Source organism: Salminus brasiliensis, chromosome 17, assembly GCF_030463535.1.
Source record: "Salminus brasiliensis chromosome 17, fSalBra1.hap2, whole genome shotgun sequence".
NCBI lineage: Eukaryota > Metazoa > Chordata > Actinopteri > Characiformes > Bryconidae > Salminus > Salminus brasiliensis.
The window spans coordinates 10993970-11020085 of NC_132894.1; the positions used below are offsets into that span (position 1 = coordinate 10993970).

Below are 26116 nucleotides of genomic sequence, written 5' to 3' on the forward strand. Positions count from 1 at the left end.
GGAATATGAAAAGGCTCATAGCAGCTACAGGCTTCAGCATGGGTTACGTTGCTGCTTGCAAGCTTTTCCACTAGATGGCGACAGATTTTAAAGTGGGCTTGTCCAATAAAAGACCGGTGTGTGGGGTTTGAAGGTCCTAACAGGTAAAAAATAAATATAGTGGAAAAGTGGATTTTGGGGAAACCTAAACTTTATCTGTGAGAAACCAACACTTTACATATCCCATATGTCATTTACTAGTAGACTTGCTTATATGATTTCTGACACATATAAACACAATGAAATCCAAATCTCAAACTATATAAGTCTATTTGATTGGGGGGGGGGGGGTTAGGGGATGCTTACACAGATGCTTGTCTAGTCCCTGTAAAGAGGTTTTGGCAATAGAAACAGAATCTCTGGAGCAGATACATGAACCCATTGCCACTATACCCACTATATAAGTGGAACTGTGTTCTCTGAAATGATGATGGTGCTCCTTCCCGTACCTTTAAGATGATTTGGGGAGTTGGTGATGAGGGTAGGGTGGTGATCATCCAAAATCCTGACCTCATTAATGCTCTTATGTTCCTGCATGCAGTCAAATCCTCATAGCAATGCTTTACAATCTCGTAGCCAGCCTTCCCTAGACAGTAGAGACAGTTATTCCAACGGCAGCAAGATCCCCCTTGACACCCTTGATTTGTTTTAGGCCTACTACTTACCTTAGGTCACTAAAGATAAGTACTGTACGTGGCCTGTGCTGAGAACTAGCCCAGCTCAGCTAGTTAGCTAGCCGGCTACATATCTACAGTCTACAAAAACAGTAGCTCCAATGCCAGCACTAGCTAGTTGGTGGAATCTAAGCTTGAATGATTGTTAGCTAGCCTTTTAACTCCAGGGCAAAACTGAAGAAGCCAACTTCAGACACCAAACATGTTTTGACTGATTGACCACATTTGGATTGAAGGGTTTGATTTTCCTCCAAACAGATTCCTTTAACACACAGTTCTTACTGACTTGATGTGGATGTTGAATGCTGAGGCAACTCTAGGTCAGAAGAGAAGCCCATGAGAAGGAGGAGTCTGAAAGCAGCAGATGCTCTGAAGTCTTTTTCAGCTCTGGTTGGGATGACACAGATTTGAGAGCATTTCTAAATGTACATAGACACCAGCATGAACTCTTTCTGGAGCTCTGTGTTGTTTCTCTTTTTCGTTATTTATGAGAAATGTGAGGCAAAGTCCCATCCCAAGCCTTCATGTGGTTATCCCCCATCACAGTGGTGCAGGACTCTGGAAATTGCAGTGGAGTGTGGGGTGAGTTTTAAGCTGCTAGATATTTGTCTGTGTTCAGACAGCCAGTTTCTACTATATTAATAATTATGCATACAGAGTGCTTTACAGATTACAAAAGAAAATTGACTAAATTAAAACTTTAAAAGCTGCTATCCTTGGATACAGTGTGACTGTAAACTGCTCTTCACTGTCAGTGTGTACCTCCATACTTTGGCATTAGAACATTTGTGATGTTTTATTTATATTTATCTGTTTGTTTGTTTATTTATTGGTTGATTTTAGAAGACATACTCTGAAGTAGAGAACTTAAGCATCATGTACAGTACGACTACCCCGGCCAGCTCTGAACTCCTTTTCAAAGACTCCTTTGTGCTGGCAAATGAGTGTCATGCCTTTAAAACTGAAAACAAACCGCTCCTAATTTGACAGAGGCATGTGGTATCTGAGTGTGCTCGAAAGGGGTAAGTCTCGTGGGTCAGAGCATACGCTACATGTCCAAATGTTTGTGGACACCCGTTCTAATGAATGCATTCAGCTACTTTAAGTTGCACCTATTGCTGACACAAGTGCAAGTACACGCACAGCTTATCTAGTGTCTGTAGAGAAGAACTGCCAATAGAATAGAATAGGACTCTCTGGAGCAGATACACATGGACCTATGAAGGCCAAGCATGGGCTAGAGGGGTATAAAGCCCCCAAGCACTGAGCTGTGGAGCAGTGGAACTGAGTTCTCTGAAATGATGGATGAGTTGGGGATGAGGTGAGGACAGTAGAGTTCCCCTAGACAAAAATGTTTTATTACTCTTCATTTTGGAAGAAACAATGGACAAGCAGGTGTCCCAATACTTTTTGTCCATGTAGGGAGGAATAAATATTAGAAAAAATGGCAGACACTGATCCAAGTGCAGTGTAGAGAACTGGAAGTGACCTATGTTGCTATAGCAACACATAATAACTACCTGTTAGTACAAAACTATTAAAATTAGTCTATAGTATATAGTATTCGTGTGAAGTAGGCAGTTAAGACTTTTTAACAATGTTTACATACTATTGCAAACTCATCCATTAAAATGTTCTTCAGTTTTAGCAACCAGAAATGGTTCTTCATCTCAAAGAACATGAGAACGGTGTGTTTCCAGTGTATCACTACAATGCTGCAATTCTATTGCTTATTTTGTTTGTAGGTTCAGAAACAGTGTATGGAGCTGAATGCCACCAGGCCAGACCCCTCCGTACCTCCTGTTGAAGTAACTGTGTACTACGAAAGCCTCTGTCCAGGTTGTAGGTCCTTCCTGACTGAACAGCTCTTTCCTACCTGGACAATGCTCAAAGATATAATGACGGTACATCTCGTGCCATACGGCAACGCTGAGGTATTAAATCAATGTTACTGTTAAATCACTCGATCATATTTGATGCATTTAGCATTGCACATGCACTAACTGTTCAATGCTTGTTGCATCCTTCAGGAACTTCCTGAGCAGAATTCCTTCTTATGCCAGCACGGTGAGCCAGAGTGCAAAGCTAACATGTTTGAGGTAATGTGTCATGGTTTGTATCATAGTTTTCTTTGAATAACAACTGAATGCCAATTACTTTAACATACTTGTAAATATCTTATCTTGGCAGGCCTGCATCTTGAATGTGACTGGCCACGCAGCATTCCCAATTATCTACTGTATGGCGTCCTCATCGGATGTGATAAATGCCGCTTTACCTGTGTGTATCCTCTAAAAAATATTCATTCACAAGTTTTGAAAATAGTTCAACAACCTTAATGGCTCCCTTTTCTCTAGTGCTTGCAGCTCAATGCACCATCTGTGGAATGGGAGGCCATAAAGTCCTGTGTAACAGGAGGTCTGGGCCACAGTCTGATGCATGAGAATGGTGTGAAGACCCGGTCTCTAAAGCCAACCCACAGACATGTGCCTTGGGTCACTTTTAATGGGGTAAGAAATGTAGGAGTGGTACTGCGAGTGATAGAGCACCATCTAACATCAGACCTCGCTGATGTCACTAATGCTGTTGTGGCCAAATGCAATGAAATCCTCACAGTGATGCTCTAGAAAGTAAAGCAGGACCAGTTCTTCTATAACCTTCAATTTAAAAGAAACATTAAAATCCACAACAGCAATGTACAACAGCATCATATATGGTATCTTATGGTATGGGATCTGGTATGTATGGTATCTGGTACATATGGTATTTGGTATATATGGTATATATGGCATAAATGGTATCTGGTATATATGGTATCTGGTATAGCTAGTATGTATGATACCTGGTATATATGAAATCTGGTATATTGGTATATACTGTATCTGGTATATATGGTATCTGGTACATATGGTATCTGGTATATATGGTATCTGGTATATGTGGTATCTGGTATATGTAGTACATATGGTATCTGGTATATATGGTATCTGGTATATGTAGTTCATATGGTACCTGGTATATATGATATCTGGTATATACGCTATCTGGTATATCTGGTATATATGGTACCTGGTATATATGATATCTGGTATATCTAGTACATATGATACCTGGTATATATGATATCTGGTATATACGGTATCTGTTATATATGGTATCTGGTATACATGGTATCTGGTATATACGGTATCTGGTATATATAGTATCTGGTATATATGGTATCTGTTATATATGGTATCTGGTGTATCTGATATATATGGTATCTGGTGTATCTGGTATATACGGTATCTGTTATATATGGTATCTGGTGTATCTGGTATATATGGTATCTGGTGTATCTGGTATATATGGTATCTGGTGTATCTGGTATATACGGTATCTGTTATATATGGTATCTTGTGTATCTGGTATATATGGTATCTGGTGTATCTGGTATATACGGTATCTGTTATATATGGTATCTGGTGTATCTGGTATATATGGTATCTGGTGTATCTGGTATATATGGTATCTGGCTATGGCGTCTTGTAACAGTCTTGTATATGAAACATTTTCAGGTGTATGCAGATGACTGGGAGGACAAGGCAATGTCTACTCTCTTCAACCTTGTCTGCAAGTTGTATGAAGTAAGCTCCTATTTTTTGTGGAATGTTTTAGAAGTAAGAACCTCAATTAGTAGGTAAATGAAAATTGACTTACTGCTGATCAGATTTTCTTCTCCTAAAGGGAATTAAGCCCCCTGTCTGCACCGGCGCACTGAAGAAGTTAAACCGAAGCTTTTGTTAAACCTGTTAGACACAGCTGTATGTACTGATGTACACTGATCCATGTATGCTGTGTAACTCTCCATCCATAAGAAGAAGTTAACCTACAACCTTTTTTTGTTGTTGTTGTTGTTCTGGTTGCATTGAATTCTTATATATATAAATAAAATAACTATGTGTTATCATGTGTCATTCAGATTATATACAATATTTAAATGCATATTTCAGATTATATACAGTATATTGGCTGTTCATATGCGTCATTAATTTTATATTTAGTATATTGGCTCCTCCCCTGCGTCATTTAACAAGATTATATACTAGCTATTTATATATTAGCTGATATTATGTGTACTTCAGATTTTATATAGTGTATTAACGTTAAACATATGCGCTCATACAAATTCATAAAAAAGTTGTAATATTTGAAAATATGTTAAATAACATTTTAGAATTATAATATTATATATTATAAATAGGCTTCTTATTTAAAAAAATAATGTTTGCTGTGGTGTTAATATCATTGCGTGTAATATTATTAACTAATAAATCAAGCCAGGATTTACCACAGGCCTTTACAAAACTCTACATACTAGCTATATCAAGAGCTTTGCTTTTACTGGGAGCTGATATTTAGTATGAAATTCTCATTGTTTGTATGACAATCCGTCATATATAAATAAAGTGTTATACATAAACCACTCGCACTCCCTTAACTTTGGTTTGCATGAGATATCTGGCTGCTGGAAACCGCCCAATAAACTTTTATTTTGACACTGAAAGCTGAGGATCAGCGAAGGTTTCTGTTTCCGCTGGATTACATGACCATGGCTTCGCTATAGGCTGCTGGTCAGAAGATGTCTCAGAGGTGACACGCACGTGCGGTGTGAAACTAACACTAACACTACTGTAAGGGTAAGACTATATGCAGGCAGCTGGAGTTTCATGATTACAGTATTTTCACCGCGTTTCAGCTCCGTCACTAGCCGGCCATGATACCTCGAAGCAAGGACTTGCTGGTGCGGGTCTCTTTCTACTGGAAACCCCTGTTTTCGGGCAAATATCTGATAGTGACGAACATCATCAGCAGTGGTGGCATGCTGGCCTTAGGGGACTGCATTCAGCAGAGCAGAGAAAAACGCCACACGCCGGAGAAAAGCTGGGAATGGCAGCGAACAGGTATGATCTAATGACACATGATTCCATCAGCAGTGGCTGCGTCTAAAACTACTTAGCTAGCTACCAACTTACACATACATGGACTAGTAAGGATGTGTACACTTTATGACAGTGTGGTATTTAGCTAGTACAGTAAGTGGTTTGGTCACAAGCAGCATGAGTGGAAGATAGCTAGTGCTGCAACAGATTACTAAGTAACTTACAGATTACAAAGTTCTTACAGGTCACAAAGTCCTCGAAGTACACTACTGTACCCACTGCTGAGTTTCCTAGAGAGCTGCAGTGGGCCGTCTCTGCACACCCTGTGTCTGTGTCAGCATTAAGAACTTCACTGGTTTCCTTGCTTGGTGTGAGCCACAGACAAGCAGTCCAGTGTCTGAACTACCAGAACAAAAGCAGCAGTAGTAGCAGCAGCAGTAGTAGTCATGACCATCTTTGCCCATGTGGTCAGTCTACAAACTTCAGTTGAGCTTAAAGGTGTCAGATTTGGAGCAAGGGCCCCAGATAAAGAACAGTTGAAAGTCCATTAGTGACATGACATGCTGAGTGCTTGTTCTCTCTTCTCCCTTCAGCTGTAAGAAGGTAGATTTCAGTATTTTAAAAAGCTCATCTTTCAAATTCAGTCAGAACTGAAACTGCAGGATAAACACATTTCACTCACGTTACATTTGAATGATCTAGGTTGACGTTTGTGGACAGTCCTTCTCCTTTTAATAATTGCATTCATCTGCTTTAAGTTGCTCCCAATGCTGACACAGATTGGCATCGTGCCTAAAGCCAGATGTGGGCTAGAGGAGTATAAAGCCCCCCAGAATTGAGCCTGGAGAATGATGGCTGGGGCTCTATCCAGTACTTTTGTAATGAGGTGGGGTGGTGATTGCCCAATGTCTTTACCTCACCTAGCTCTTGATGCTGAATGCAATCAAATCCTCACAGCAGTGATCCAAAATCTTGTAGAAACAATACTCTTCTTTATAGTACCCTAGGTTCCAGAAGATAATGAAAGAGCAGGTGTCCCAATACGTCCATATAGTATAGATGGTATCACAAGGAAAAATCATGATTTAATATTTTTATTAAATCATTATTTAATCATATTGATTGTCTTCTTTTACTGAAGTGTAAGTGACTGAAGATGACGAATTCCACAGCAGTGTGAAAGTATTTCATGCTGTTTAATTTGTTAAGAAAACAAGTATATTTGTCTGTATTAAAATATTTAAGCATTTTTTTCTTCAGTTATTTTGCTTAAATGCTTCAAAGATCCACATTCATTGTAGACTCCTTGGGAACGCCCTCTAGTGTCAGTTCTCCTTAGCAGATATTCTCTGGTAATGCAAGAAACTGACCACACTCAATGAGTTTCAACTCATATATAAATATTAAAATAAATAATTAAAGCTGATTCTTTAATAAGTTTAAATCCGTGCTCGATTTGGCGCAGACGGTACGTCATTCTGGCTGGTCGAGTCTGCACTCGTTACACAACTGTGAGGACTAAGAGGAATTATGCACATCTGTATCTGAATCCTAACCATTTCATGTTCCATTTGCTGTGGGTCAGAACCCTGCTGCTTTGACTTTGCCTGAATTAAGTTGTTTGTTTAGCTTAGGGAAAACATGCTTAATATGCTGTAATTAATGAATCTGCACTGGAGATATGATATTAAGACACGCAAAGCAGAACTCCAGCCGTATTTCTAATAATCTTCTGCTGTATATCCATAGGTCGCATGGCGGCAGTGGGATGCTCTATGGGACCTTTCCTTCACTACTGGTATGAGTGGCTGGACAAGGCTTTTTCTGGAAGAGTTGTAAAAACTGTTGGCAAGAAAGTCCTGATAGACCAGCTTGTTGCATCACCACTTCTGGGGGCGTGGTACTTCATAGGTACGACCTTTTGCATAACACCGGTTGTAAACAAGCTTGATTTTTGAATCATACTAATGAGTCAAGCTTCTTTTTATTTGCACAGATCACAGTTAAAGAAAGTATCTGCTGTAGCATTCCTACAGATCATAAACCTGAGTGTCTACTGTAATCGTTGCTAAGGGGTCCTTATGTGGCTTTGCTTTTTGTTTCAGGCATGGGCATCATGGAGGGCCATGGCTTCATCAAAGGCTGCACTGAATTTAAAGAAAAGTTCTGGGAATTCTACAAGGTAAGAGGTGTGAAATAGGCTGCTGACCTCTCACACTGCACAAGAGTTGTTTTTGTGTGAGAGACTCACATTTGTAGAGTGTGTAAAACTGATGTGTCTCGTGGGGGAAGCAGAATAAAAGATGTAACACTTTTAACCTGAGGGTCCATCACTCAGCCCAGTATAGTGAGTATCAGTGAGTGAGGGACACTCTGAGCTCCACAGTTCGGGCCTATGTGGACAGGTATTCACAGACTCTCGCAGCTGGTTCTTGTAGTTCGACAGTGTTTTAAATGTGGTTGATTTCATAGTACATTTTATCTCGAGAGGCAGTGCACAGAAAATTCCAGAAACCCTGCAAGATGATGCTTTATCAAGCCATGCTTGGAAAGGTTAATGTGGCATCCAGCTCTGTCATTATTGGCAGATCCAGCTGAAAACACTGATTGGTTTATCTACGATAATTGTCAAGGATTGTTGTTCATTTAAAGGGTCCATACATGACATTGTTTCTAGCATTTTAACCATCTTTTTTGTAAAGATATATATGGGTTGCTCCTGAGCTCCCCCTGCAGTTGTGGAGTATAATTTACTTTAAAACCATAAATACAAATCACAATTTGAGCGCTCCCTCATGGTCAACATGGCATGTGCGCATTTGTTGACAACTTTGCGGATACAGAACCGTTAAAGAAGCATGTGGACTGAAGCTGTAGACTAATATTACAGGATTTTACACAAATTTGAGTAGGATTATGCACCCTTATGCAGTTCTGGCAGGAGGTCTTGTGCTCCTCCACCAAAGTTACAGTAGCTGCTCTCTGGCCTGTAGTTGCTATGAAATATCATTTAGCCTCACGTCAGGTCATTGTATAATTAAAATGATTTTGAAGTAGGGAAAACACAATATGCTTTTCTAAGCATATCAAGGATATTGTTAAGGCTTACAGAACACTGATCAACTGCTAGTTTCATTACCAAAAGTGTAATTAGGTGAAGTGCAGCAGATGTTGAATAAAATCACTGTACTCAGTAGGGAGAGTATCTGAATAGTAGTTATTAAGAATCTGTTGCTACTGATGTATTTAGTCTGTGATTACATGTATCTGTAATAAACATTGTGTATTGTGAAAATGTCTAGATATTGTGATACAATATTTTTACCATATCGCCCAGCCCTAATTCGAAGCTGTTGTTTTAGCATACACTTGCTACATAATAGTACTTTAATAATGAAACATAACTTAACTTAATTATGGGCTTTTATTTCTGTAGGCAGACTGGTGTGTCTGGCCTGCTGCACAGATGATCAATTTCTACTTCTTGCCGGCTAAGTTTCGAGTTTTGTATGTAAATACAATCACGCTAGGATGGGACACCTACCTCTCATATCTGAAACACAGAGTAAGTCTTTATAAACTCAAATCAGATTTGATTTTCATATCAGTGTTGTAATTAGATGTGATTGCATGATTGTTAGAGAGATGTATGTGTGTGTGTGAAGAACAGTTCACAATCTTCACTTGATGTAAAGGTTCTTCACACGCATCTATATACTTTGTTTACTTTATTTTATTATAGAATCAAAAGTGGTTTTGGCTATTGAATGTCTCAGAGAAATATTTAAGGCCCCTTTTGGTTTTAAGAGTTTGTGAAGGAGAGATTTGTAAACTATATGTGGTCGATATTTTTAATCTGTTTAAGCACAACTTTTAACACCATGTGTTTTTGATTAATCTTTTTGCAGAATGCTGAGCAAGTGGAGGAATCTGGGCCAGATTCACAGGATCCGTCATCATCAGTGCCTCTACCCTCAGTGAAACCACTGGACGATAAACTGTAATCACGCAGTAGCTCGTTATTTTAAGGTTCTTGGATCTGGCATTGTTACTTGAATATGGTAATTAGAAGACTATTAGTGAGATTAATAAATAAAAAAACAGTCATGATGTGGCCACTAATTGGCTGAAAATAGTCCTGCTGAAGGAGTCAGGTCCTGTGCTGAACCTTTTAAAGTGCCATGTAAGGCATTTCCTCATAAGTTCATAACAAGCGAAGGTAAACCGCAGTCCAGTCCAGTCGACAGTCTGAACAGTGTTGTTTTCTGTTCGTGGCTGAGAATGCAAAGGTACTGCAATCGGTTACATTCCCAGTTTGGGCAGCTGTGATGAACTGGCTGATCCTTGGTGATCGCAGGAATGAAAACACAGGAAAAGTCCTGTGTTGTGCTACGATGCAGAGAACTTCAAATACTGTGTACTGTATTTGAGTATATTCAGTTTGGAAAATTTGATCACAGATCTGTGCTTTAATATCAGATGCCAATCAATGATTAAATAAATTGATTGAGACTAATAAAGTGCAATGAATTTGGCTAGATATCATCGGTAGAGTTTACCACAACTGTACTGTAGTCTAATAATTTTGGAAGATTCGGGTGTATTAAAGAAATGAATCATTACACTCCAGATACATTAAGTATTTGAATTAACAAAGGTCCAATCGTGCGTGTAGAATATTGAGTGGAGGCTTGTATCCTATCCCGTATCTATGCCAGTTCTCCATCTGTTAAAGGCAGAGAGCCTGATGGACCTGTGTACATATAAAAACATTTCATCGAGACGTTGCTTAAAGAAGCAGTTTTGAGAAAAATCTAATTGACGGTTATCATTTAGCCCAGGAGCAGTTGATCAGCCAAGACATGTTCGATATCTGAGGTTTACTTCTAGTTCAGATGGTAAGCTAATGTTGCTAACAAACACTGTCACCAATCTCATCTTAAATACATGCCTAAAATGACCAGTTCAACCACCTTAAAATGCATCTGGTTCTTTATTTGTTTCACACAAATCTGTGATTTAGGATACAGTATGACTTACCAGGCCATTTGTAATCATCAAAGCCACTTTTGTTTTAGCATGTGGAATTATCTAGTTTAAAAAACAGAATACAACAGTCCAGCATTGCCTGAATTATTATAATGTCATAAGTTTTTTTTTTTTTTTTTTTTTTTTTTTTTTACCTAAACTGTTTAAATAATGTCTGTCTATGCTGTTTGTTTTACCAAATGTGCATTTTCCCACATGTTCATACAGCTTTTTTATAAACATTTTAAAAGCAAATGTGTTGTAATTGTATCCTGTATTTACTGAAATTAGAATGGTGACAGTCCAGTGTCTGTTTGTAACATTAGCCTAAACAAATGAAGCACACGTCAGATATCAAGTATATCTTCACTGATCGATTGCATCTGGGCCACACTATTTTTTGCTGAACTCTTCTTTTAGTTGATATTAAAAAGTACTCTATGTTTAAAAAAAAAAAAAAAACTGAAGTAACAAAAGTTTGCTCAATCAAAATGTTTCCACATAATAATTGTAACTTCTACGCTTCAATATACAATTAGATGTTATATATATTGTTGAAGTTTTGGGTGGTCCATTCAGTAGGGGTTGTTTGGACGCATTGTAGAGGACAATGCTAGATTGAAATTATGAGACGCAAGGTTTTTGTGTGACAGCATATATATATATATATATATATATATATATACACACACATACAATTTCCAAAGATTTGATGGTGATAAATATAAATGCTGCTGTCTGTCATGTCTGTCTTGTCCCAGTCATACTTATATATTTTTCTAAGTCACTGGAAAATTCTACTTTTTACTGTCTGTAGGGGCAAATCCTGCCCTCTACTGGAACATGCTATGTGTGTACAGTAATAAAGCTGCCAGAAGTCTTTAACTGTTCATCAGTAGTAGTTGTGATCATAATTCTGTGGGTAACATCTGGTGCATGAGTTCTACTCTGCTATATGTTCTAACATTTACAGTCTCCTCCTTTTTCTCAGGTCAGGTCAAGCCTTCCTCTGTTTCCCTACATCATTCCCTACACATACATTTAAATCATCAATCTGTTGTAATGTATTGTTTGAAGTTTTTATGTATTTCTAGCAAAGTCATCTTCAAGTAATAAAAATAATAATAAATATATATATATTTATATAATCCTACACCTTACTCTGTGTGTTTCTACATCTGATTTACTGTTAATTATTCCCCAAAATAATGCTGCTTCTATTGTAACGCTGAAGGTTGTCATGCGTTCCGTGTCCTGTCTTTTTCATCTACACATTAGCTCCCTTTTGTGAGGTGATGTGCAAACAGTGACTAACCAGAGTCCGATATTACTGATAAGCTCTTGTTGAAGAAAACCACACCTCTGCTACATGGCCACATCCTGTTAAGGATGTGGTTTTTGCCTCGGCTGCAGAGTTATCAGCTGTCACAGTGCTGTTCCTCTGCTGCGTTACACAGGTGACTGGTGTTCAACAGCATGGCTAAAATGATGCATGCTATTGCAGTTTTAATCCTCGCTTCAGGGTCTTCATTGCTAGGTAAGCCTGTTTAAGTGTTTTTCATAAGTTGCTTGGCTAGCTGTACTGCCCTTTTACAGTGCAAACTATCAAGGCACTCACGGCAGAATGCAAAACCATGCAAAGTACCTCCTCAAGGTAGGACACTTGGGGAACGTGAAGCTAGTTCAGCCATTCTAATTACATAGTACGTTTTGTTACTGTGGCCTGGTTTGACTTGTAGCTGTGGTTTGTGGTGTTGGAGGCTGTTGTGTCTCGGACTGAAAACTTACATGACTGGCCCTGTTTATGAGAAGGTTAAGTTAACTTAAGCTACTACGATTGGGGGAAATGAGCTTATTACAATGGAAATGTGTCTAGAAAGTGAGCCCTCCTAAGCCAGCCCACTTTGCCCATTCTGTACCAACCAAACCAAACCTTCTCCTTTGCTTTATCTGCAGCCCTAAGTGAAACCACACCAACAACTCCTTCAGTGTTATCTGCCCGATCTGAGTCTACTTCAACATCTACTACAGCTCGAGCGGAACCTGAAACTTCTTCCTTACAATCAGCCACTCATGCCACCTCAAAACCATCTGCCATCTCTGAAACACATGGAGCAACAAAGCAATCCTCAGAACCGACCACTCAAACTTCTACTCTACGCACAGGCACCACAGCTGAGCCCCATAGGTCCAACAGTCCAGAAACAACAACCACCCATTCAACAGTGACCGGACACCATTCAGAGTCAGCCACAACTGACTCACATGGAGGCAATGGCAGTGTCCCTGAACGAACAACACAAGTGACCAGAAATGACAGCACTGGAACTACTGTGCTGGTGACAACCAAGCAGCTATCTACTAAAGCACCCAATAAAACAGCTTCAGCAGACAAAGTGAACACAACCCCGACCTCAGGTACATTCGATCACAATTACTTGACTGAATGGATTAAAAAAAGAAACCTCATGGACATACCAATTTGTGTTTTCAAAAGCTTAGAAGTTTTCTAAAAGCGTAATGGTCTCCAATTTTTTATCTCTCTAAGACTAGATTAAGATCTGTTCATTGAAAGCAGTTTTTCTCTGCCTAAACCTGTTAGATCTAGCAAGATGTGAGGCTATTTGTCGTGTTATGCCATATATTATGTAGTGCAGCATTGTATCGTTCAGCCTCGTCACTTTTCTTCTTCTGTGTTTTCTCATTGCAATACCCAAAATGCTTCACACAAATATATCATACAACCTCTGGGAATCCAACCCTGACTGCTAGCCTAGCCACTGATGTATACACTTCTCACCTTACAACTTCTCTTAGTTGTCGAACAATGATCGAAGACATGGTTCAGTTTAGGAAGGTGCAGAGTTGCAGTAGGCTATACCTGTCAGTAATGTAAGCCATATGACTTCTTTTCACAGCCTGCCCTGAAAATTCCTTTTCACAGCCTGCCACCTCATAATTCATAATTTTTCAGAACTTACCTTCCTGATACATCATCAGAAGGGGGGTTCTTATTTATTAAACTGAAAATCTTGCTTGTGAAACTACTGCAGGACCAGTCTGGGGTGCGATTTGTCATGTTTGATACAAATGTAGAGATACTTTTACTTTTCAATTTTTTTTCTGAAGTGCTCTTTTAGTCAATTTTTATAGTTTAGCCTTTTTAAAAGCTTGAACGCTAATTAGTAGTTTCTCTATTACCAGTATAATAAATTAATGTTCCACCAACATCTCAGATTACCTGATTACATTACATTATATTGATTACTAATATAATTGATAGTTACAGTACTGATTTCAGATCACTCGATTAATTGCTACTTATTCAATTGCTAATGTAATAATAAACAATTCATTTAATTTATTATTAAAATAATCAGTAGATTCCTCAAATAATTGATAGTCTCTTGACTTCTTTAAATGCACAATTGTCAAAAATAATCAGATTACTCAATTATGTCAGCTCTTGATGTCTCTGATTACCTGATAAATCTTCAAAATAATTAGTAGATTACTTAGTAGTTATTAACTGATATATTAGATCAGTGATTACTTGATTAATCGTCAAAATAATCTGATGCTCGATTATTAACTAACTTCAGCTTGTTACTTCTCTGATTAATTACATGATTATTTGTTAAAATATTCAGTAGATTAATCAATTATTAACTGACATATTTGGTCTTGACTTCTGATTAAACGATTAATCTTCAAAATAATTAGATTCATACTCGATTATTCAAAAATAATCAGTAGATTACATAATTATTTAACTGATATTTTAAGTTTTGACATATCTAATGACACGACTATTGGTCAACATAATCAGTAAATTACTTGATTATATATTGATATTAGGCTCTTGACTTCTAATTACAAGATTAATTGTCCAAATAGTAATAGAGTAATAGAGTAATAGAGCACTTAATTATGAATGTCAGCTCAATTAGCTTCTGATTTCATGATTGTCAAAATAATCAACAAATTATTTTATTAATAACTGATAGCGGCAGCTCTACTGTGTTCTCTGATTACCAGGTTACTTGTCAAAATCAGTAGCTCTGATAATGTCAGTTCAGTTAGCTTTTACGATTATACGATCAATCATCAAAATAATCAACAGATTACCTGACCTCTGTTGTCTAAATATTTCAGCACTTTTTTTAAACACTTCTTGCTTGTAATTCTGTGTGATTCTGCTGCTTCTTCTCACACAGCTTCACAAGGGAACAGCTTGGCGAGGAATCCAGGGCTCGTGGCCGTCCTGTGTATTTTCTTTATAGTTCTGGCTTTGGTGCTTGTGGTCGTGATTGCGAAGGTCATCACCACCTGCAGGAAGCCGAAGTTTGAAAGGCTGGATGATTTACCAATGGTGAGATTCTGTTTGCTCTGCCCACGCCCTTTAATATAACTTTACACGTTGCAGGATGGCGTTACCACTATTTATCATCGGAAACCTTTTTCCATGTTTTTCATGATTGTCTTCTTTTTCTTCTAGCAGAGCAAGATGAGGGAGGACTCACCATTTGCCCGATACCCTCCAAATTAGAGGAGCTTTTGATCAAGTGCACCCAAAAAAATGACACCTGAATGCACATGTAAAGATGTGGTGTGCTGCTTCATGAGGGAAAGAGGGTAGATGTTGCTTGAACTGTGGACAGGACAGCACAGATAACATGTTAGGCATGTTTTAAGAAGTAGAAACACCCTTGTGGGATAGGCCTATTTTCTCTCGCACATGCTTATAGAATCGTATGCACTGCTATGGAAAATGTACATTTGTCTTATTTGATTGTCAAAAGGTAATTGACACTGTTTGGTTTATGAAACAATGCCACTTATGTTTTTTATGTGCTGAGGTAACGTAGTCCTTGCTGTTTCCACAGTTGTGTAATGTTGTGATCTCTGTCTGTGTGTAAGTGAGAGCAAGAAAGGGAAGCCATGTCTACATGTGTGGTTGTCAATTCAATCATGTCATTTCTTTTGACTCTAATGCTTGACCGATGGACAATAATTAGGTTGGGTTATTGTGAAGGTTACTGTTCATATGCCAACTTTTAGTTCAAGTTGAAGTCCAAGAATTCCAAAAGATACCAAAAAACAACTACCAGTAGTTCTCCAGCCAAAACAGATGTAGAAGTAGCTGTACTGAAACTACTCTGATAAAATACTTTGTTGTAAAGCTGCTGCATGAGAACAGTTAATCGTTTCACTACAATCTTACCATCAAATCAGATATTGCATACTGTTCATCTGAACATGAGTGTGGTAGAATATCATGTGAGTTTTAAGCAAATTAAAACTATGATCAAATCAGTACATCTCTGGTCATTTCTACCTACCTTGAGTATTTAACAACTCAGTCAGCATGGTAAAATCACTACAGTACAACAGTAAAGGGCCCATATCACTCAACACTAAATGCTTTCTTAAATAAGAGTACTGAGTAAACACTGGTGAGGTTGCACAGCATATGGTTAAATTCACAGTCCATATACAGTATAGTCAGTATTTGGGACAATCTTGGGACAATCTTTGGGACATCCTCAATCCAGTCTTGTGTCGTCAATCTTTTGTCAATTAAGTGTCAAATCTAGTTCATGGACACAGGGATTTTTTTAATTAACTGAGATTCTGGTGGTGCTGTCGTCCCATCCCTTTCACACGTTCACTCAGGTTTTCTGATGGTGGAGCAGATGGCATGCTGATGTCTTAGGGAGCCCATATATCTGTGCTTCCTCCTAGATCTCCATTTTTAGTTACGTAGGCTGTTACAGGGAGGTCTGCTGGAGTCACTGTCTGAAAGGTGTTTAAATTTACATACTGTGTCCTGCCACCTCAAACACAGTCTAACAATCTGTGTGTTTCTTTTTGCCAACCTAAAAATGCCCTCAAGTCTGGTTTAATGCTGGTGTAAGATTAATGCTGAATGGGAGTCCCTGCTGTCTGCTCTCCGAGTGGCTAGACTCACCTGCAGTGCCTTTCACTCTCCTGTTCTGATGGACCTTTGCTGGCTGGATTTTGGTTATTTTTTTAAGAGATATCAACAACAACATTCTAACTTCCTGATGTTTGGGTGTAAAAGCAACCGTCACAGCAACCACCTGCAATATCACAACAATGGCAGTTATGTAACAGTATCACAGCAACTACTTAGCATCCATATGGGACACCACAAGGACCACCTAGCAATATCATAGCAACCATCCAGGAACACCTAAACAACACCATAGAACCCCCTTAGCAACGCTTTATCCACCACATGAAAAACCATAGCAACAATTTAAAAACACCCTAGCAACTACTAGCACACGTGATCATGCAGTTTTAACATTTCCAACATTTAGCAACCACTTGAAATATCATAGCAACCACCCAACAAAAACATCCTAGTTTCACCATAGTGACTACATAGCAACAGTCTAGCAACCGCCACTTCAGTTGCGCAATCACTCCCCACTTTCTTCAGGAAATGCACATTTCTAGTTAATTATCCGTTGTCGACAGGAGGAGGGTGTTTTTCCCCTCAAAGTTTTTTCCTCTTAACAAAAACCAACGAATTCACTGGAATACTTACAAAAAAAACAAGGTTATTTACATAGTGTGTGTGTCTTAAGAAATAAAAAGTTAATATGTGTAATAATTCATAGTTGTAGTTTTTTTGGTGCATAAAGTGTTTACAACGTGTAAATCTTACTTACAAAATAATTCAGATCATCAAAAAAAAAAACATTTGACCAAACGGCACGGAGTCAGTCTGTCCTCGGTTTCTCTGTTTGAGGACTGGCAGCTCAGTTTTCATAACCAACACGATGTTGGCAGACTTGCTTTAGCCGGACGAGATAAGAACTGTATTTTAACATGCAGTTTTAGCTTTATCCGGTAGGCGACGCCCGGATTTATCCTACATACTTATGAATAATGTTACCTTAAAAAAAAAAAAAAAAAAAATATATATATATATATATATATATATATAGAGAGAGAGAGAGAGAGAGAGAGAGAGATTTCTTTTTTTAATTATAATGAATACGCCAAAGTTGGTCAGGTCGAGCAAGCCTGAGGTGAGCTGGACCCACCAGTCCGATGTCACCCAGATTTCCACACTTTCAAAGGTGTGAAATAGAAATAGATAGAGTGAACCCAGAGTTCAGTCCTTCGGCGAAGTAAAGCGACTTTCACTACGAGCTCGAAGCACGATGGCTGCTGCTGCTGCTGCTGCTGCTGCTTTCCACGCTCCTTTGTTTACATCTAGAGTTACTCGGTTTTTGTGCCACGTGACCAGATGAAGCGTCATCTGGAGCGAGCCTTTGGTTCAGAGTTTGAAGTCTGGGAGACTGAAAGCCAGCGAATAAAACATGTAGCCTAACTTTCCCTCAGCCCGACAGTGAGCCGCCCTGGTCCTTCTCCTGACTTTCACTCACTTTGCGGAAGGTAGAAGACGACCTTTTAACCGAACCAGCCGAGAAAAGGCTTTTCAGGTAAGTCTCCCCCCTTCCACACACACACACACACACACACACCTCTCAAACTAGTCTTAAACCCGAGTCTCGAGTTTTTCCAGTTCGTGATAGCAAACGTTAACGTATTTCGTACGGGACTTCTTTTTTTTTAACGTGCATCTAGTCTGTTTTAAGGCTTAACACACTGCTACCCGCCTTCTGTCACAGAACGTCTGTTCATATCTTCTCCATAAACTTTTAGAAAAGTGGTGAAAAGTTAAAGCAGAGGTGGGGAATATTCATTTGAGACAGTAAAGGAGATTTAACGAGCTGAGAAGTGAGGGGAGATGCAGGAAATCACGTATTCGCACAACTCACCACTAAATATGTCTGTGACTCAAGTCGTGTGAAATCATGGTTCTTTACTTCTTGCTCAGCAGAGATGAGTAAGTAGGACGTTCATTCCCTTCGTTCAGATGCACGTAGTTAAGAGTGTTTAAGTTTAACATTTTTTTTTTTTTTTACATGAAAATGTAATTATATCTTTTTGAGGAAACTTTCCCTAATTTTACACCAAAACCAAGAAAGTAGCCCCTAACAAACTCCACTTCCTCTGATAATAGCTGGTGGATGGTGGGTGTATTCATAAGTTCACAGGTTCATAGGAACTTTAGTTAAGTGCTAGGGTAGCTACTCCTACAGTACTTGATTGACATCCTTTTACAGATGAAACTGTCCGCTGCCTAGATTTGAAGCTGGTTCACCCACCTCACCCACCTTCTGGACTTGAGTGAGTGAGTGAGTGAGTCCAGAAGTTCACCACACTGCCCTCTGGGTGGTGTCTCAGCCCCACATGCACAAGGAAGGGACTTCATTCCTTATTTAAATGCCAGATCTCAGCTCATAATCAAGTTTTGCAAGCATGTGCGGCATCGCTGCTCAAACACACTGGGTCCCACGCTTTAACTTTGTACCCATCACCTAAGGCTTTCGTGTGCTTATTAGGGCATGACAGAATTAAGCTGAAGAAAAGATTCAATGTTTCTGAGTGAACGCTCCTTCCTCAACGCATATCAGCACCTCGCTGTAATGGAAAAGTAATGAGATAATGAGAGTATCTCTTTAATGGAGGACCATTAAAACCGCTCAGTCAAAGACGCAATAAAAATGGTTCCAAGTCGGTGCACTCAATTAAGACAAGATTGCTAAGTGGCTTTAGTTCAGAGCCAGAACCAGGTCCGGTACTTATTCACTTGACTGTGTTTCGCTGTCAGTATTGCTGTAGCACCTGTGTGTGCCCTGCTGGTTGCATCAGAGATTCCCTGCTGATGGAAAACAGCAGTAAAAATCAGTTTTCCTCATGAATATTTGACAGTGTATGGATTTTAGACTTCCTACATTGCACTCAAGCTTTGGTGGAGGTTCAGTGGGATTTTATCACGGACCAACATCCCATTTGACCCATTTGCCAGTCAAGTTCCAAAGCAATTGAGGTGGAGGATCAGGGGTGTTATGATTCAGCCCCGCTTTATTGCCCTAGACAATATTGTGCGTCTGCGTCATACCGCAAGACACTTCAAAGGAGATCATGCCTGTACTTTATGGCATCCCATGATAAGTTTGAACTCAGGGAGCACAGGTTGATAGATTTCAGCCTCCAAGAGGTTAATATTTGAAGGGATACAGTCTTAAGAACTGTCGAAAAAAGATATTGCATATTGTTGATGTCATATCAAAACCTTGAAAGGTTCATTTTGTGCGAATGGACCCACATAAAATGGTCCATAGTTACATGGTATAAAATCATCTTATGTTGATGTACATGCTTTAAAACAGATAAGGTTTTGCATTGCAGTGACGATATAGACTTCATTCACTTTGGGTAATCTTCTGATTAACTTTTACTGAGTAATCTTATTTTCTGTCTGTTTTTCTGGCTGTAGGGTGTGGTGCAATGTATGTGAGTTTGAAATTTGGCCTCTGTCAGCTGACAGTTTCGAGTGCAGTCACTACTCTAATTCTTGTTGATTTATTTTTCATTTCAGAAGTCTACGCTGCTTCTTGCCAAGTACAAACGGGGAATTCTGTGTCAATGTCCCGTCTATCAACAGAGGTAACTCATGTGCTCATATACCGTTGCCACCCATAAATGAATCATTCTGAATCATCTGTTGTATTCCCGAGAAGGAGCAAACATTCTTAGCTGTGGAGTAAAATCAAATTAACATGAGTTATCACTTACACCAGATGCAGTCCATCAGCCAAGACTTGTTTGGTGTCTGAACTTTACTCCTTTAGGATAGAACAGGAGTTCTGGGATAATGTTGCTAATAAACACTAGACTTGGACAGTTACCAAGCTCATCCATGTAAATACATGCCTTCAAAAGCAATGTATTACAATGTTGCTATGTGAATGCTTAAAAAAGCTTTGGTAGAAGAGCATGAATAGCCATTATTTAAACATTTTAGCTAAAAATTGGACTACATTATCATCCATGTAACATCCCACTTAGCACTATTCAGTTTTTAAACTGGACTGCAATGTGTGGATGATACCATGTAGTGTGCTGAGGTAAAAGTGGTACCAGTTTTTCAAAAAAGCTGGCAAGCCATGTCCTTAACTGCATCAGTTTGTCCGTGCAAAGCAAGTAAAGATCTAAGTGGGTTTTGAGTGGGTTGAGATACGTGTTGGGCAGGTATTTACAGAGAGGAAATTGGTGATCAGTGTTTGTTAGCAATGTTAGCCTACCACCCCCTGTTGTAAAGTGTCAGATTTCAGCTACCAAACATGTCTTGACTAATTGAGTGCAGCTGGGATAAGTAATAAATAATGTACGAATGGTATACAAATCTTATTAAAATATATAATTACAAGACAGTTGATATGACAGTGATGATACACACTTTTAAAAGGAATTCTTGACAGGTTTTGTAGTTAAGATATTGTTCTATATACCACAGAAATGGTTCAACTATGGCAACAAGCCAAGTACGCTTTTTTCAGTACTACACAGAACTCATTCTTTCTTTTTACTATGAAAAGGTAGTTTTGTATAGCACTGAAACAAGCTTCTTCGATTTGTTGCCATAGTGGAACTATTTTGGGTGCTGTGTAGAACCATTTAAAAGCCATTTTTATGCCTTTTTTAAATTGACATTAATGAACTGTGCTTTTATGTGTGCAAAGTACCACCATCTCCTTCAGGTGTGTGTGTCTGTATAATTGTGGGTGGACAAGGGAGTTACGGTGTTATAAAGGCTTATCTAACAAATACGTACTTGCATGCAATTTGCCAACCCAAGCCCAGTACAGAGTACACACACATATCTAGCATACTTGCTGGGTTACAGGATTAATTTGACCTGCAATTAACACCTCAAGAAAATCTCAACATATGTTGATGTGTCGTGAAAATCGACACTGAATAAATAAGACTGTGAGAAATGGCAGGTGCTAAGGTGCGAAGTCAAACATCATTATACAGTGCTGATTCTGGAACAGATGAGGAGGTCTGCCATACAACTTCTTGGTTGTGTAAGGCACTGTAAATTTGTCAGGTTGTCTCTGCATCAGTGCTGTATCACTATGCAAATTGGTCAATTTTACACCTAATATTTCCAGTCATATTGTTTAGATGTTATGGTGTACAGCTCATACAGCTGTTAACTTTGATAACCTCCCCATTATAAAGCTACAATTCAGAAAAAATAAGAAAATCTTTTTGGAGCAATACTATAGATGAGCATTTCTTAGTTATAAGTTTTGGTTTGGGTCAATTTGGCAACCCAGGACTGGGTCCAGTTTGGATGAGCCTAGCGTGAGTTGTTTGTGTGGCAGTTAGCCCTAAGTACTGTTAGGTTAAAAAACCTTAATTGAAGTTACAGCTTCCCAGACTGTGTTAAAAAAAAGTCAGTAGTAGCCGGTTCAAACTGTGCACCATCAGGGAGCAGTTCAGTTGGCCAGAATGGTGGCATAGTGATGGGTAAGACTATCATAATGAACATCACAATGTTTTCCTTTGAGGTCTGCACACTGCTGCCCTCTTCAAAGTTGTCATTTGCTTTTACTCGGTTGGATGCCCTACAAAGCTCCTATACAGCTTAAAAGTTTAGAGCTGTATTGGTACACAAACAGTCGTACACAAAAGTCTGGACCTCGTAGGCCTTTTAAACTGAGGCATAGTAAACACATCCTCTGTAGGTAATCAGCTATAAACACTATGCTTTTAGCAAATCCTATTTCACAATAACTGTAACAAAAACCCAAATATCAATCATAAAATAAATATTTGGACACCCAAAGCATATCTGTGTAGTGCTTTTTACAACTGATGTCTCAAAGCAGCTTTACAGTAATCCAGTAATAGGACAAAAGATCAACCAAACATAAACCATAAACATAAAGACCCCTGTGAGTTCGAGCTGGAGGAAGAAACCTTGGGAGGAACCAAGACTCACAAGGCAGGACCCATCGTCCACTGGTCAAAACTACTGCCACACAAGACTTTTCTTCTGCTCATGTGTGCTGATATAATTGTATTAGAGAATGGTAAGAATAGGTAATGACGGTAATGATGATGGTAAAATGGTGGTAATAGTAATAATCCATGCAAACTTAGTCAGGAATGGAGGGTGGGCAACGAGTCCGAGGCAGGTAGCAGGAGCTGGAGGGTGGGCAGCCGTTCTTAGGCCAGTAGCAGGAGAGCCCGATGTTCAGCCTTTCAGTCAGTGTCAGGCCGGACAGGTGGGCAGTCATTAACTCGGAAAAGGGTACATTTATCAGGTCTCAGACCTTGATAAGCAAGTCAGGTCTAAGGCACGTCAGCAATTATAATTAGGAATCGTCATGTGCATCAACATTTCAAGCTTTAAAAAATCTCTGACTTTTTAAACACTGTATTAACACTCTTCAAACATGGGCTCATCTAATTACCTGTCTAAAGATCTGAAAACGTAAGCCACTGATGCTCACACGACAGGGGAAGGGTATAAGAAGGTATCTAAACGTTCTCAGCTTGTGGTTTCTCTTATTGCACAAACATGCAAGCAAAAAAAAACTTACTTTCAGCAAAACAAAAGACCCAATATTTGTACATCTAAAACTGAAGCATTCTAATAGTATAGTATATAATGTAATAACTCATCACATGTGAAGTGGAAACCAGTAAGTGATGGACAGTTGGAAAACATCAAACGTTCCAGTAATCAAGGTCCTGGAAAAAAAAAACTCTCATGATGATGAGCATAATCTTACATCTTACGGCCTGTACTTGAGCGTCAGAGGAACAAACAAAACAACCAGATTAATGTGGCTTAATTAAGTGTTGTGTTTCATATCCTTGAATATTTTTGTTAATAATCATGATCACTCATCGAACATTGATGAGCCCAGCTCTTGATGCATGCTGATTTCCTTTGTGATGTTCTTCATGTTGCTCTTAATTGAATCTGTTTTGACGATGACATTTAATGAAGAGAATCCCTGCTGATGCTCCCCTGCGGCTGAACCTCAGGGACGTCGGCATTAGTGAGAGAGAGTAATCGACACTCATAAAGAGTGGAAGAGAGAGTTGTGTCTTGACTGTAGTTTTGTTATTGTGGTGGGAAATTGATAGACTGAGGAAGTAATAACTCCCCATTAATAATTGAGCACTGTGAGAGAACTGATTGACACTAATCAAAATTAGAGATGGCACCAGTCTGAAAGCCAGTATTGGTATCAGGCCAATGTCAGCACAAAGGATGACAGAATCTCTACTTTGTGACAAAATGTGGATCTGACCGTTGTTCTTTACGTTGTGTCAAATTTTCATGGTGAATGGATCAATAGAAAAGATCTAAGATGACTTGAGATCTGTTTTATTATTGGATGCTTTGGCTAAAACACCTCATTATGAATGCATCAGGGTAGGGCTAAACAGCTGCAGGCTGAATAGGCAGGCAAATGTAATGTCACAAAAGCAGTGAATTCTCCTAAAAACACTCTTGTACACTCTTAAAAAGGTTCTTCATGGGGTCTTTAGTAAAGACAGTGTTACTATATAGAATCATGACCATAACCATATGAATGCTTAAATGGCTCTTCGCAACAATACCATGTTCTTCACATTGATAGAAAACCTTTTCTAGATGGGTTTTAATGGGACCTTTTAGTGCTGTTGAAAGAAAAGAATGACAAATTTAACCTTTATTTCCCTGTAGTTTTGGAACTGTAGCCCATTTTCTAAGATATCCTTATACTTAACTATTGCTCAGCTATAGCTCCATCGAGTATCGGACAACTCCTGAGCTACTGTGTATTATTCGTCAACACTTGGGTCAAAGAGCAAAGTCAACCAACTAGTGTTGGGAATATCATATCATCATGTTAAAATGAGATCATTTCTGCCATGTTTGAATTCACAGCTGGCTACCTGGGGTTAGATAAGTTAGCTAGCAGGCTAAACATCACAGCACAGACCGTGTTCCAGCTAACTGAGGCTCAAATTAGACATGTTTAGAGAATAAACCCTTATACCTGAGAGCAGGAAGTTAAGTGAATGGTCTCAGGAGTGTTTTCAACTGTTTTCAGGCACATTTAGTAGACTGGTTTATTGTTGCTCTGCGTTTCAGTTGAACTCTGCATTGCTAAACTTTCAAATAGGGTTGGCTCACCTCATTTTCACCTTGTTTTCACTTGTTTTGAGAGTCTGACATTTGAAATTTGACATAATTGTTTAAATATTGTTCTCATTTTGAGATGCCATTAACATTTATAAGAGCCGAGGTATACAGTCTTACCGTTAGACCTCCAGAGCCTATATGGAGAGTGAAAAAGTCCAATATAACTCAAAGATCTATATGGGCCGTAAGGATTATTGAGCGAACGTTTAACAGTGTTTCCGTGCCTCAAGGAACTCTATTATTTAAAAGCTTTAAATTTTCTTTATTTAGTTTTTAAATAGTTGGTTAAATTGAAGGGTTTGTATCAGAGAAGGGAAAGTGCTGTCAGACCATTTCTACTCAAACTGATCTACAAATCAGCAGTGATTCATCTTGGCACATCAATCCTGCAACATGTGCCTGCACTGTCAATGCCAGCACTCATTATTCATGAGCCTGGATGCAATTATATGGGAACATGCTCCAGCCCAGCCCACCTCACCCCCCTCAATCATTTTCAGATTATGCAAATCAGCTTTCTGCTATTGGATAAAATGTTCTCTTGAGAACCTGATAGATGTTCTTCATGGTTACTACTCCAAGAAGTTTGGTTTGTAATTTCTTACATCAGTGACACAGGCCCCAGGTGTACCCCCCCCCATCCCCACACACACACACCCACCGCTTTAGCAGCGTTGGCCATGGGTCCTATTATGCATGTGTGACATTTTCCTGCGCCTTATTGTTGAGCAGATGGAGGCACAGTCAGACTGTGGTCACTTTCTGGTGGTGACTCTGACACAGCAGGCTTGTTTGATGGGTTTGTGTTGTTTTAAGGCCAGGAGAGGTGTTAAAGTAGGTCGGGACCACAATCTTGGTCTGAGTACTGTGTTTTCACTTACAGATACGATTTGCAGTTCAGTGCAAATGGTCTGAATAATCAGCACATTGTTCTAGTGCACTCTAGACTGTGCAGATAATTGCAAAATCAGCAGCGCTGTTTTGAATACACAGTGAATAATGTCAAGCTTATTTATTTGCTGGATAAGGCAAGCCATGCAAATACATTGTTTATCGACAAGCACAAACCATTTCTGCCATATTTTTATTTAAAAAAAGCTTTTTTGCATAGATACGTCATCAGCATTACTGACCAGCTCTGCACAGTATTGTACCTAAAGGGAATTTCTGCCAGCACAGCTAGCGTTTTACGGTTTGGATGAATGTGCCATAGGCCATTCTGCATAAGCAATTGGGGTAAGCTTGCTGACCTTACCAATGCATTGCTTACGGACTGTAATTGTCAAGCTGCGTGACAGATTCTCAGTGCTGGTGAGGTCAGCACGATAACTTGGCCTCTCAGTGGC

The 26116-nt window shown here is 39.1% G+C and overlaps 4 protein-coding genes across 7 annotated transcripts in view; all 4 read left to right on the forward strand.

Moving 5' to 3' along the window:
- Window positions 1–1154: 1154 nt before the first annotated feature.
- ifi30b (IFI30 lysosomal thiol reductase b) lies at window positions 1155–4499 on the forward strand. The gene is made up of 7 exons (XM_072660449.1): window positions 1155–1295; window positions 2459–2647; window positions 2744–2812; window positions 2904–2993; window positions 3071–3223; window positions 4271–4339; window positions 4440–4499. The coding sequence occupies exons 1-7, from the start codon at window positions 1155–1157 to the stop codon at window positions 4497–4499; spliced, it is 771 nt and encodes a 256-aa protein (XP_072516550.1).
- An 804-nt stretch (window positions 4500–5303) lies between these two features.
- On the forward strand, window positions 5304–11816 carry mpv17l2 (MPV17 mitochondrial inner membrane protein like 2). 2 transcript variants are annotated; one of them, XM_072660850.1, is made up of 6 exons: window positions 5315–5345; window positions 5452–5656; window positions 7385–7546; window positions 7741–7817; window positions 9072–9200; window positions 9544–11816. In XM_072660850.1, exons 2-6 carry the CDS (start codon window positions 5470–5472, stop codon window positions 9637–9639), a joined length of 651 nt encoding a protein of 216 aa, XP_072516951.1. In that variant the 5' UTR covers window positions 5315–5345; window positions 5452–5469; the 3' UTR covers window positions 9640–11816. The 2 variants fall into 2 exon arrangements, with proteins under 2 accessions (XP_072516950.1, XP_072516951.1); XM_072660849.1 differs by having other exon boundaries at window positions 5304–5656.
- A 251-nt stretch (window positions 11817–12067) lies between these two features.
- Window positions 12068–15982, forward strand: cist1 (colon, intestine and stomach enriched 1). Of its 2 annotated transcripts, none has more exons than XM_072660847.1 (4): window positions 12068–12200; window positions 12620–13081; window positions 14881–15035; window positions 15162–15982. In XM_072660847.1, exons 1-4 carry the CDS (start codon window positions 12140–12142, stop codon window positions 15210–15212), a joined length of 729 nt encoding a protein of 242 aa, XP_072516948.1. In that variant the 5' UTR covers window positions 12068–12139; the 3' UTR covers window positions 15213–15982. The 2 variants fall into 2 exon arrangements, with proteins under 2 accessions (XP_072516948.1, XP_072516949.1); XM_072660848.1 differs by having other exon boundaries at window positions 15165–15982.
- A 1959-nt stretch (window positions 15983–17941) lies between these two features.
- LOC140538602 (3',5'-cyclic-AMP phosphodiesterase 4C-like) overlaps window positions 17942–26116 on the forward strand; it is a 93430-nt gene continuing 85255 nt past the window's right edge. For both annotated transcript variants that reach the window (XM_072661239.1, XM_072661242.1), the window contains exons 1-2: window positions 17942–18144; window positions 20151–20218. In XM_072661239.1, coding sequence (XP_072517340.1) covers window positions 20198–20218 — 21 coding nt within the window. In that variant the 5' untranslated portion in view covers window positions 17942–18144; window positions 20151–20197. The remainder of the gene's footprint in view (window positions 18145–20150; window positions 20219–26116) is intronic.

Excerpts from the sequence above, each read along its gene's own strand:
- ifi30b (XM_072660449.1), top strand. The coding sequence starts at position 1,155 with ATGAACTCTTTCTGGAGCTCTGTGTTGTTTCTCTTTTTCGTTATTTAT. Across the intron at positions 2,648-2,743 it reads TGCCATACGGCAACGCTGAG|GAACTTCCTGAGCAGAATTC; the intron begins GTATTAAATCAA and ends TGCATCCTTCAG. Across the intron at positions 3,224-4,270 it reads CTTGGGTCACTTTTAATGGG|GTGTATGCAGATGACTGGGA; the intron begins GTAAGAAATGTA and ends AAACATTTTCAG.
- mpv17l2 (XM_072660849.1), top strand. The coding sequence starts at position 5,470 with ATGATACCTCGAAGCAAGGACTTGCTGGTGCGGGTCTCTTTCTACTGG. Across the intron at positions 7,818-9,071 it reads AGTTCTGGGAATTCTACAAG|GCAGACTGGTGTGTCTGGCC; the intron begins GTAAGAGGTGTG and ends TTATTTCTGTAG. Across the intron at positions 9,201-9,543 it reads TCTCATATCTGAAACACAGA|AATGCTGAGCAAGTGGAGGA; the intron begins GTAAGTCTTTAT and ends ATCTTTTTGCAG.
- cist1 (XM_072660847.1), top strand. The coding sequence starts at position 12,140 with ATGGCTAAAATGATGCATGCTATTGCAGTTTTAATCCTCGCTTCAGGG. Across the intron at positions 12,201-12,619 it reads TTCAGGGTCTTCATTGCTAG|CCCTAAGTGAAACCACACCA; the intron begins GTAAGCCTGTTT and ends CTTTATCTGCAG. Across the intron at positions 13,082-14,880 it reads GAACACAACCCCGACCTCAG|CTTCACAAGGGAACAGCTTG; the intron begins GTACATTCGATC and ends CTTCTCACACAG.